The sequence below is a fragment of the Spermophilus citellus genome (genome assembly GCF_964194105.1).
Source record: "Spermophilus citellus genome assembly, chromosome: 14".
NCBI classification, from domain to species: Eukaryota; Metazoa; Chordata; class Mammalia; order Rodentia; family Sciuridae; genus Spermophilus; species Spermophilus citellus.
This window is the reverse complement of record NC_138194.1, coordinates 67,142,138-67,154,490: the sequence shown is the minus strand read 5'-3', so window position 1 is coordinate 67,154,490 and position 12,353 is coordinate 67,142,138. Positions and strand designations below refer to the sequence as shown.

General features: G+C 34.5%; 1 protein-coding gene across 6 annotated transcripts in view; it reads left to right on the top strand.

Annotated features, from left to right (window-relative positions):
• The window catches only part of STK3 (serine/threonine kinase 3), a 287,918-nt gene extending 276,870 nt beyond the window's left edge, over nt 1-11,048 (top strand). For 2 of the 6 annotated variants that reach the window (XM_081265612.1, XM_081265618.1), the window contains 2 exons: nt 8,839-8,905; nt 10,468-11,048. In XM_081265612.1, the coding sequence (XP_081121738.1) occupies nt 8,839-8,905; nt 10,468-10,697 (297 nt within the window). In that variant the 3' untranslated portion in view covers nt 10,698-11,048. Of the gene's footprint in view, nt 1-5,231; nt 5,839-8,838; nt 8,906-10,467 lie in introns of those variants that run through there. The other 4 variants (XR_014018704.1, XM_081265613.1, XM_081265617.1 and 1 more) reach the window with 4 other exon arrangements.
• Nucleotides 11,049-12,353: the final 1,305 nt, after the last annotated feature.

The window sequence follows — 12,353 nt, the reverse complement described above, 5'->3', positions numbered from 1 at the left end:
TCTTTTAATTGATATCACAAGGAAACCATTTTCTGCCTTTTCTTTGGGAATGAAAATCTAAATGTCTTAAGTCTCTTCTGATGCTCTGAGGTTAAAAAACCAAAACAATACTTTGTAGCAGTTTGCAGTTATAGTCTCAGAATATTTTTAGTCATTCAGTCACCAGAAGACATGGACCACTTAGCTCTAAACAGGGTAAATAATGTCTGTTTGAAGAAGAGTCTAACTAGTAGATTTGATGATAATACAGATATTTGAGATCATGTTTTTAAGGGATTTACAGTGATTTACTTTTCTCCTATAATGTATCAAGTGCCTGAAATTATCACTCAATTATTTTTGCAAATGCATGTCTTAAATGTTTATGTAGGTTTTTCTTTAAACAGGCTTCATAGCTGTTTGAATTAACCTGAAAGTTTGCTCATTGTATTCTGCTTAGTGCCAGAAATTAAACCAGAAAAATGCCAAAGATAGTAATGTTTTAATTTTTAAAATCTTGAGTACTACCTTTTATCCTTGTTGCTCAATCTTATTGGTAAAAGCATCTTACCTGATATACATAGAAGCCAGTCAAAGGATCTGACTGAGTTTTGTTAGTTCTTTAGTGTGTTTTCTGCTCTTGTTTAGTAAAATGAATGTGGCAGCCTCCATGAACAGTGTTTTCTAAAACCAAACCAGATTCTGTTCAACACAGTAAAAATTTCAGCTAAAATGGAATATTAAAGGGGAAAAGGAATATGTTGCTTCAGGCTATAAACATCTCAGAACAGTAAGGCATGCACTGGTAAATCTTACAAAATGCTATAGGCAATTCAGCACTAAAATTGCCATAGAAAATTATTGTTGTTAGCCATTCTGTTGATAGTTCATATTGTTAGAATTGCTAGCAGATGGGAAAATAGATGAGTCAGGATACAGTATTAGCAATCCATATTTTTTTAATCACAGGCTACTAATAAGGTTTGTAGCATCTGTGAGATTTATTTAAACAGTTGCTAGGAAAGTTTGTTTTCTCAGTAAACACAGAAAAACTTGTACAGGATTTTCTTCATTGACTCTTTAACTGTATGTACATGTGTTTGACTTAAATTAACATATAAGACCATTTACTTCATTGTGGTGTTATCTTATTTATTTTAACATACTGATTATTCCAGCAATTTATAAATCCAATAAGCCTTGAAATGTTATCACATTATACATTTAAAAGTTTATAATACTTTATGTTGTTTTTTGAGATTTACCTAAAGAATCTCTAACATAATTAGGACTGTTTTTGACAAAACAGAAAATAATATAAAAATCTAAGGGTCTTCCCCTAGACAAATAAAAAATATTTTAGAGAGGGAAGATGGGAGGGGAGGGGAGGGGAGGGAGGATAGTAGGGGATAGGAAAGGTAGCAGAATACAATAGTCACTAATATGCCATTATGTAATAATGTGAGTATGTAACAGTTGTGATTCTGCAATCTGTATTTGGGGTAAAAATGGGAGCTCAAAACCCAATTGAGTCTAATGTATGAAAGATGATATATCACGAGCTCTGTAATGTTTTGAACAATCAATAAAAAAAATAAAAATATTATACTTTAAAAATAAAAAAAAGAAAGTAATTCCATCTTATCACTTGACTGTAGTATTTTAAATTTTTATAGTAGATTAGATGTGTAAACTTAAAGGAAGTTCTAATTTTACTGACAGATCCTCCTGATGAATTATAAGCAGTGTTTCACTATTCAAAGTTCAGAAATAATCCTAATATTATCAGTGAGTTGATTTAATCTGATTGAATCTTAATCTTCTCCCATTACTTAGTTATTTGAACTGCTGTTTTATGTAAGAACTAGAAACTGAGTTACTAGTTTGCATATTTTACTTGGGTTTTCTTTTCTTTCTTTCTTTCTTTCTTTCTTTCTTTTTTTTTTTTTTTGGTAGAGATACTGAGAAACGTAATAATTTGGACATCGAGCTGTCATTTTACCTCCTATATGAAACATGATAATCCAGGATTTCCTTAACAAAATGAGTTCCCTATACTAAACTACCAATTTTCAAACAGAATGTTTATTTCTATTGAAAGAATTTTGACTTTTTCATTGAATTTATGAACAAGCATCTGTTTATTCAAATCTCATTATTATTGAAAAGAGGTTTGGGGCTTTCCTTTAAAGTTTTTAATTTGTTTTTAAAAACAAAAAGAGCTAGGAGATCCTAGTTTACCAGCTGACAAGAAGCTTAAAGAATTCTGCCTTTTGCTGAATTTTTGCTTTTTATTCCATTGCAGAGTACTGTTCCACAAAAATGTTGTACACAGATTTTCAATTCACTGTGGACTTCATATCTGAATACTTAAAAAACATTTTCATTTTTAGCTCAGGTTGAATACCCTGGGAATTTCTCAGCACTGTACCCCATTTGTGGTGATTTCACATTTTCAACTCTGGATAGTGCTAATATGAGATTAAGAATATCACACTTAGTTACTGAAGATTTCTATTTAAATAGAGTGTGCTACTTGGAAACATGGCCACACTTCCAGTGAAATGTCATATTAAACAATTAGTTAATTTGAACTTGCAGAATGAAAAAGTATGTTTGCCCTCTAATAGAAAGTAGTTAACATGTTTCACTGTCTTTTGCCTTCTTTCTTCTCCTTCCTATTTAAAACTGCCTACGAAAATCTGTTAGCTAAAATGTTTTGTTCTTCTTTCATGAAAATCTTATTGAGGTTGAGACCTAATGGGTCAGAAATGGATAGAGGCTTTTGTGAGTCTTCTCCTCCCCAAATGATACAAATCAAACTGGATTATAGTCTTGTTTGGTTTTGAACCTGAGCTGGCTGCATCCCTTTACAATACTTTCTGCTGTCTCATAGATTTGGTTTCTTTTCTTGTTGGGGGGGAGGGAGTTGGTTACTGGGAATCGAATTGTCAAGCAGATAACTTAGTCATTAAAAAAATGACTTTTTACAGTGTCATACCAAATTTTTTTTTCAGGCCCATACAGTTTATCTAATCTCAGTTTAAACCCTTTTTTGGAAATTTATTTTAATTTCTTATTAATACTTCTTGCCCCTAATATTTATTATCTCAAATTTCCAGGAAGAGCAAAATTGCGAATAGATTTAAAAAAAAAAAAAAACTTCAGGTAATGAGCCAATATTATTCTGAAACATCATTTCTTCAATATTTGTTTTTGAAAAAGCTGTACTTCCACTGCCTTTGCATCAAATTCCTCTCCCTGCACATCATTTAGTTTGTTCATTAATCAAACATGTGACTGTAATGTTGTAAAGATTGTCAGACTACAGTATTCTCTCACACTGTGAATGCTTGCAGATTTGAGAACCAGTTTGTTGTATATGTTCTATTTCATCATTAAATTCAAAATTAAATTATATTAAACAGAATTAGCTTAAAACATTTATAAAAGCCATTTCCAGATGAGTTATTCATTTTTTACATTTGTTCACAATGTATATATAGTTTAAAATTCTTTTATTTACTAACTTGACTTACCAGATTTTAAATTCCAGCAAACATAGATCAAAGACTTGTTATTGCAGCTCTAGTTCACATCTGAATTTATTTTGGAATTAATATAATGTTATAAAGTGAGGGTAATAAACTATATTGTGTTTTATATATCATCAAAAATGGCTCATATATAACATTTCTTTACTATATTGAAAAATATAAATTCAAATTGATTTACCATAACTTTGTTAATTCATAAATATAATAATTCTAAAGTGATTTCCTTCCTTTTCAGAAAGATTTTCAGGAAATCTGATTGTGATTAAGGAAACTTTGGTCAAAATAATATTGATATTAATTCAGGAAGCTCATCTTTTCCTTCTAATGCTATTTTATCTAATCTGTGAATCTTTTTACTTCTAAGGCATTGAGCAGTGCTATTTTCCAAGACACTGAAAACGTCACTTCTGCCATGTTTCTCTCCCAAAACATGTTCATGCCTCTGGGAGACTTAATAGCTATAGAAATCAAGTGCCAAATATATATCAGTAGGGCTTAATCAGAAATCAAACCCAGCCAGAGATTTATATCTATAAATGATACCCAATATATAAAAAATTTTTAAATTCTCTTAACTTCTTTTTCCTTTATCTTTTTTCTCTATCCGACATCTAAATTAGTCATATTTCTGCCACTGTGACAAAATCTCTAAGAAAATCAACTTCAAAGAGGAAAAATTTATTTGGCTCACAGTTTGAGAAATTTCAGTCCATGGTCATCTGGCTCAGTCGCTGTGGAACTGTGATGAAGCAAAGTATCTTGGCAGAAGATATTTTGAAGCAGAGCTTTTCACCCCATGGCGTCTGAGAAGCACAGAGAGAGAAGGAAGAAAAGACAGGGACAAGATAGTCCCCAAGGGCGTAACTCCAAGGACCCACTCCCTCCAAGTAGTTTCTGCCTTCTATAGTTTCCACACCCTCCCAATATTTGATTCAGCTGTGAATCCCTTAATACATTAGTACATTGATGAGGTCAGAGCCCTCGTGATTCAATCACTTCTCAAAATCCCCACTTCTGAACATTGCTTCATTGGAGAATTAAGCCTTCAATTCATGAAATTTTGGAAGACTTTCCAGGTCCATACCATAACATGATAATCTAGAGTCATTTAGAAACCTACTAATATTGTTCTATTAAAATGAGAAGAGCCCCTGACTACAAAGGGATTGGGGATTATTTTCTATTGGACACTATAGACAGATTTTAAGCTCAGGAAAAAAACCTCCTTTCCCTGGATATTCTCCTCAACCATGATTTCAGTGGTAGCCTAAATGCTAATGATTCCCTTGGACTGTATCTTTAGCTTGAATCTTTCTCTTGGTTTCCTACACCACCAAAATTGCAATCTATATATGATATCTCCAACTTGATATGTTGCTTGTACCTCAAACTTACCAGGACTAAAATCAGTTTTTTTTTAACAATATGCCTTATTGATAGTATCAATCTCTACCTCATTACCCATTCCAGATTTATTTAGACTTGGAGTCCCCCAAAAGCTCATGTGTTGGTATGATCCCCAATGGTAGTACTATTGGGAGGTGATGGAAGCTTTAGGAAAGGAGAATCAAAGGAGTAATGCCTTTGAAGGGTTTATTTTTTCTCTCTCCTTTCTTCTCTCTCTGTGTCTGTCTGTCTCCCTCTCCCCCTCCCCCTCTTCCCTCTTCCCCCCATGATGTTCTGCTTCACCTCAAGCCCCACAGGTTGGGACCAAGTAGCTGTGGACCAAAACCTCTGAAACCGTGAGCCAAAATAAGTGTTTCCACCTTTTAAATTGTTTTCTCAGATATTTTGCCTCATCTACCAAAAAGCTGATTAACATAGGAAATTGGTTTTGAGAAGTAAAGTTGTTGCTTTGATTGTACCCAACCATGTGGTTCATAAGCCTTTGGAATTGGTTTGTGGGAGGAGTTTGGAAGGGTTTGGAAATGCAGTCTAGAAAAGCCTAGAATGTTGTAAGTGGAGCTTAATGGGTAATTATGGTGTGAGCTTGGAAGACCAGAATGCTGATAGGAATGCAGACAATGAAGATTGTGCTCATGAGGTTTTAGAAGAGAATGAGGACTCTATTTGGAATTGGAGTAGAGGATTCATGTTATATACTGTCAAAGTGTTTGTATTTTGCCCATGCCCTGAAACTTTGAGTGGGACTGAGATTAATGGTGATGGACTTGTTTATCTGGAAAAGGAGATTTCAAGGTTGCTTTCAGATTTGCAGTAAGAATCTGGAACAAAAAGCAGTTTGACCAGAAAAATAAGCCCATGTAAAGTTGGGGCCAGGGAAGGTGTGGTTGCTGAAGAGATTAACTTTGCACTGGGAAAATAGAATAAGATGCCTTGAGGGCACCTCAGGAATTGACCTAGACCCCCTACTTCACAGGGTCAAGGACATAAAGGTGTAAACTTGTTTGAAAGACTTCACACAAGTTTGTCTAGGGAATTGGTCCCCTGGAATTCACTCCCCCGTGCTCATATGTCCAGGTACTCAGAGGCTGCTTGCAGTTGTGGTTTAGGTAGACTCAGCTACTGCTCAAATCAGTGGCAGACCTTGACCTTGTCCACATGATGCTGATTTTATAGGCAAGAATTATAGGATCACCAAACTTGAAGCCACAATCACTCCTTAATTCTTCCTTTCTCTGGACCCTTCATAATCACTCAGTAAGCAACGAAAGCCCTACCCATTCTACTTTCACATTCTCATATCCCTCTTTCCTTTTCAATCTTCTATTTTCCTGGTTGAAACATCTTTTTACTAAACTCTTAACAGTAACCTGCTGATGGGCTTTCCTACATCCATCCGCCGACAATCCATTTTCCATATCTACTATTGGAAATATTTTTCTGAAGTTCATATTTGATCATGTCACATCTAGCATTTCTTTCTAATCACATAAAGTTTGTAGCAGTACAATTAAGATCTTTAGTGATCTGGCCTTGCCCATTCTTTCCTGCTACAGCTTCTATTCCTCCTTCCCACATAGATCTTCTTGAGTCTCAGCAGCCTGTTAGACATGCCCTAAGATGCCACACATTCCTGTGCCTTGTATGTTTCTGCTCATCTGTTTGTTTTTCCCCATACCCATCCTTTTTCTGATTTTCTACCCTCCAGTGAGTTGTCTATGCATGGACTTGTCTTGCCAGCCAGATTGCAGGCTCGTTATGCGAAGACTGTTTTATTCATCTCTATGTCTACAGTACTTGATCCATAGGAAATATCCATAAAAATATTGAGTTCGCTGAAGTTCCCCACCAACCCACCTGTAGACAGCTAAATATGTACCTTATACAGAATCAGATTTCCTGTAACCTCAACCTTACACAGCTAAAAATCTGAAATCATATTTTTAAAAATATGCAAGCACTAGAAATAGGTATAAAAGCTTCTGCACTAGAGACATGCTCTATGATTTTCATACCACCCTGGGCTTTTATTCACAATCTATTCTTATTTAGTTTGATGCTTTATAAGATTGTTTAATTGCTGTTCTAGTTACCAGTATATGAACAAACCAAACCCAGTGTAGTAATACAAGAGTATATGTCCTGTGATGGCCAAGAGGATGGGCTGACAATTTTCATCAGATGAAGATAAAAATCCCCCCCCCCCCCCGAAAAAAGAGAAAACTGATTTTGGCACAGATTAGTAATATGTATTACTAATAATGACTCACCATAAAGAAAGGTTGCTTTAGTTCCTCTGCCCTCCTCTTTAGAAGGCAGTATATTTTGTAAAATACTTCAATAAGATATTCTGTTCAAGATGATTGACACAAAGTTTTATCATATAAAAAAACTAAAGTTTAGGTACTTTATTAATTTACCTTATATGGGACATCTGATTATTTAATGGTGTCAGATAGTGGTTCTTCACTATCACAGAGCTGTTTTTCACAAATTTTGCATATTGAAAATATAAAAATCGAGGCTGGGATTGTGGTTCAACGATAGAGCGCTCACCTAGCACATGTGAGGCACTGGGTTTGATCCTCAGCATCACATAAAAATAAAAAATAAAATAAAATAAAGATATTGTATCCAACTACAACTAAAAAATAAATATTTTTTTAAAGAAAATATAAAAATCTGTTGAAGGAGGAGAATTTTTCTTCTGAGCAGTTTCTTTCCTGAATTCAGTCCATTACTGTAATATAATATTTATAAACTACTGGCAGTTTGCCCCCAGTAAAGCTAGTACAAGATACTCACAGGTGTATCTTAGTGCAAAAAAAATTAAAATAACAATTGTTTGCTTTGTATGATGTTATTTCTGCTAGCATTAGAGTAACCCATTTGTTTGTTCTTATTCCTTCTTATCTACCCATCTTCATGTCGTGATGTTTAGCAGTATAGTTGGATAATTTCTAGAAATATGTACAATCTCTACATGATTCTAGAACCAAATGTTAAATTGTGGTGTTTATGAGTGTGATACAGAAATTCATAGATGAGAAAGATTAATGTGGACTAAAATAGAAATGATATCTTGAAGAACACTGACGTGGAGTTGGATCCTTTGTAGACACAGCTGGGCATATCTGTCTCAGGGAAATGTGGCCAGGTGTCTGTTGGCCCTTCAACTCAATATCACCTGTTGAGAAAGTTTCAAGGTTCCCTGTTGGCTTGTTTATCCCCACAATAATTTGAACAGAACTGAGCATAAAACTAATGTATGACTAATACATGAATTAAAAATTAATTAATAAAATATAAGCTATAAATTCAATGTGTATATTATACCATAATATAAAAAGCTAGGTTGGTTTTGTGACATTACTAAAGAATAACAGAACTTATTTTGCATGTACCAGAGCTTCTACCCCAAAGTGAGTGGTGTTCATCTTCCCATTCCATTATGGGAACCTGTACACTCTTCTCCGTAACACTGCTATTTCTCAAAATATCTTTGGAACTCCTCCTCTGAATTTCCTTCAGAGGCTGACTCATTCTTTTCAGTATCCTCAGAATCTTTTTCAGCTAAGAGTAGATTTGAATTTAGGAAAGAGAAGTCACATAGGGCCAGGTATGGTGAGTAAAGCAGAGAATCGGCTGAGAAATGCTATTTTTGGTAACTATAAGTAATGAGAGTGTTTTCTAGTTGACTCATAAAATAACCAAAAATAGTTATCATCATAAAACAAAAGGTAAGTTGGAAGTTTATCATTTTAAAGTCTAGTCTGATTGCTCTTATAATTTTCTGGCCCCAGAATTGGTCATTGTTCCCCAGAATCTTGACCTGTTTTATCTGACTCTCACAGCCCCATGAAACCTGTCTATTTTTCTTTCCACATTCCCACTACAGATTCATCTTCTGATCCTCTTGTTCTCTGGCAAAGCCTCCTCCTCAGGGCCCTGTGCACTACTCAGAGGTACCTTCCCTTTCAAGAACTAGTCCAGTTCCTACTCCTGGAAGGGAATCTTTTCACTCCCTAAGTTCCACTGAATTTATAGTGAGGCTACTTTCTTTTTGAGGAAAGGCCTATTCAAAAAACTGGCTGCTATCCCCAGGAAAATACACACATGTTGAAGAATTTTGCCCCTGAGAAGCTTGTTCATAAACTTCTCACTATCATTTCCACCATGCACATTTGGGGCTTTGATGTTTGGGGTCTTGGAATCAGTCTTTACCCTTCCAACTAACCTCCAAGTTTCTTATTGGTAAGGAAATAGTACTTCTTTTCTTTCCTTACTGTATCCACGAAAATGCTGAGTATGTAATGATTGCATTCTGAAAATTTGGGGGGGGGGTTTAAAAGGTTTTTATGTTGTTGTTTTTTTAATCTACCTGTCTGCTACCATTGCTATCACATTTGGTTTTTATAAGAGACAGAGTTTTAAATTTTTTTTTGTTTATAAGATAAAAGCTCAGTGTGTTAGGTTACATATCACAGGGCATCCTTTAAGCCCCAGATGATATCCCTAAAATATGTTTCTCAAGAGATAATCCATACCTTCCTGTTTTGACATATAAATAAATACTGTAAAGCTCAGATGCCATAGATTCTGTTATATAGCAGAGCAGATTTTATCCCCTTTACCATGACACGAGGACTCTCTCCTGCTGTTACACAGGAAACCAGTAAAGTATATGCTGTTGCCATCTCCTGAAGCCAACATAATCAAACTGTAATGTATACAGTGAAAATTCAACAGGCACTTCATTTTCAGATTGGCCAAACCCACATCAGAACTTACACAGTTTATATCAGGTTTGGGATATTTTGAATCATGAATTCAAAACTTTATTTTATCAGAATACTTAGGGTAAAACTCTTCTGGATAATGTAATTTTCTGTTTAACTGAGTTCTTAAAATTTAAGCATTTAGTAAAATGGATGGTAAACCTGTTAATTTAATGTTCATTTGATCCTGACCCAGATCTTAGATGATCTCTGATAAGTATTTGTGATTATTATAGCACTAGATGGCCGCAAAGATATGAGATTGTAGTGACTATCCTAGAAACATATCCTGAACATCTGCTTGTTGAAAGCAATGGATTTGTCTTTGTGGTTTTTTAAACATTTTTATTAGTTGTTGATGGGCCTTTATTTTATTTATTTATATTCAGTGCTGAGAATCGAACCCACTGCCTCACACATGCTAGGCAAGTGTTTGCTCCACCACTGAGCCACAACCCCAGCCCTTTTGTACTTTTTTTAACAGATATTTTCATCAGCTTATTTTTCCTCATTTTCCCTTTCCTAAAAGCAGAGTTTTTGATTGTTTTGTTGCAAATTACTTGAGATCTTGCAGGGTGTGGCTTCTGGGTTCTTCAGGGAAGGAATTCCTGTTTTAATTGTTAAACCACACTTCAAAGGTGATGTAAAGAATCTGCTGAATTATTTATGTATGCTAAGACTCATTACACTTTAATGTTTCATGAATAATTTTACTATGTTAATATTTTGGGCTTTTTTATTATATCTAGTTAAAAAATCTAAGTTTAGAAGAACTGCAGATGCGGTTAAAAGCACTGGACCCCATGATGGAACGAGAAATAGAAGAACTTCGTCAAAGATACACTGCAAAAAGACAGCCTATTCTGGATGCAATGGATGCGAAGAAAAGAAGGCAGCAAAACTTTTGAGTCTAATTTCTCTCTGTTTTATAGCTACTCTACAGACCAAGAAACCACTAAGAATTAAAAGGTTTTTTTAATCCCTAAGATTTATGCTCTACAGCTAGGCAAAGATCAAAAACTAATGATGGCACATACCTATGAAAGTTCCCAAAAGACACAATTTACAATTGTTTCCACTGTGCTTTCATTTTTAAACTATGAAAACAATAGAAATGTGTTCTTCTCTCTCTCTGTCAGCTGAATACCAGCAATAAGACTGTTATGAAATGAAGGCTGTATTTAGAGACCTTGAAGATCCAAAGCTATTGTTTAATTGTATAGCAATGAAGGGCTTTATGTTATAATATTCTTTACTCTTATCTAGAAGCCTATTTATTATTGTATCTTCTTAGGTAGACTTATTTATTTATGCTATTTCACTTAGTTTTGTTTTTAAAAGACAGGACAGGATAGTTTTATGAAGGTTAACAGTGATAATGTACAACCAAATTATATTTTAAGCAGGGAGCTAGGAGTACATACCTTGATTTCCAGGATAGTTTTCCAATAAAAGCAAAGTGTAATAGCAGTAGTATCCAAATGGGCTAGGCTTTTTTATATTGAAGCAATAAATTTTTACTTTTCAAAATTTTGATTTTTTGATTTTTGATATTTGGTACAAGTAGAAATATATATATAGTCAAACAGACCAATAATGTTTAAAACCAAAGAAATGAATGAAACTTGCACAAAAGAAAGTATGGTAAATATTTTTAAAGAAATGAAACCTTAAGACGAATGTAATTTGTTAATATTGTTTCATGTTTCTTGTATAGGTCTCTTAGCTAAACTGAATCAAACTGTAATAAGCTCATCAACCTTATTTCTGTGAAAATGTGCTCTGTATAGTCACAGGGCTTTTTGTTGATTTCATTTATTTCCTGGAATTGGTAAACATCATGTGCCTGATGATAACAAAATAGCAAAAACATTTGTACTAAACTGTGCAAGCCTTGGGGCCTGGGGCGAAGGGGGGGGGGTTAAAAGCATTAAAAAGAAACTCATTTCTAAGCTGAATGAACATTTGTATAATTGAACTGGGACCAGTTGTTTCCTAAGCTACATATGGCCATCTTGACAGTGTTTGTTCTTTTCTGTCTTTAATTATTATGTGTAAGTCATAAAGAAAAATAAATTTTACTGTGTCACCCAGCACATTTCATCTCTGTATCTTTTTTAAAACTCACGACCTAGACTTTCTTTTCCAAGCAAGGAAACTACAATAGACAGGAAAGGCTAGATTATGAAGGGATAACAAACCTAAAACTTTAGTGGCTTAACTTGACAAGGTTATTCCTTAGTTGAGCCCCAGGCCCATCCCACATTGGCAGAGGACCCTGCTCTACTCATCCACTCCCAAGGACATGCTGATACAACATTTGTGGTCACCATAATTGGGAGAGGGCCCTAGCAAGTCATGCTCACTCTAGCAGCAGTGATGTGTCAAGTAATCCATAACTCAGTATTCAGAATTAGTCACATGGCCACTCCTAACTATATAGGTCAAACAGACCAGTAATGTTTAAAACCAAAGAAATGAATGAAACTCTTGCACAAAAAGAAGCAAGTAAGTACAACCTTACCATGTGGCTAGAATTTGCCAATGTCTGCCACAGAAGGTACATCATCTCTGGACAGCTTCCATTCCTTTGTTTGTTTGTTTGTTTTATATATATATATATATATATATATAT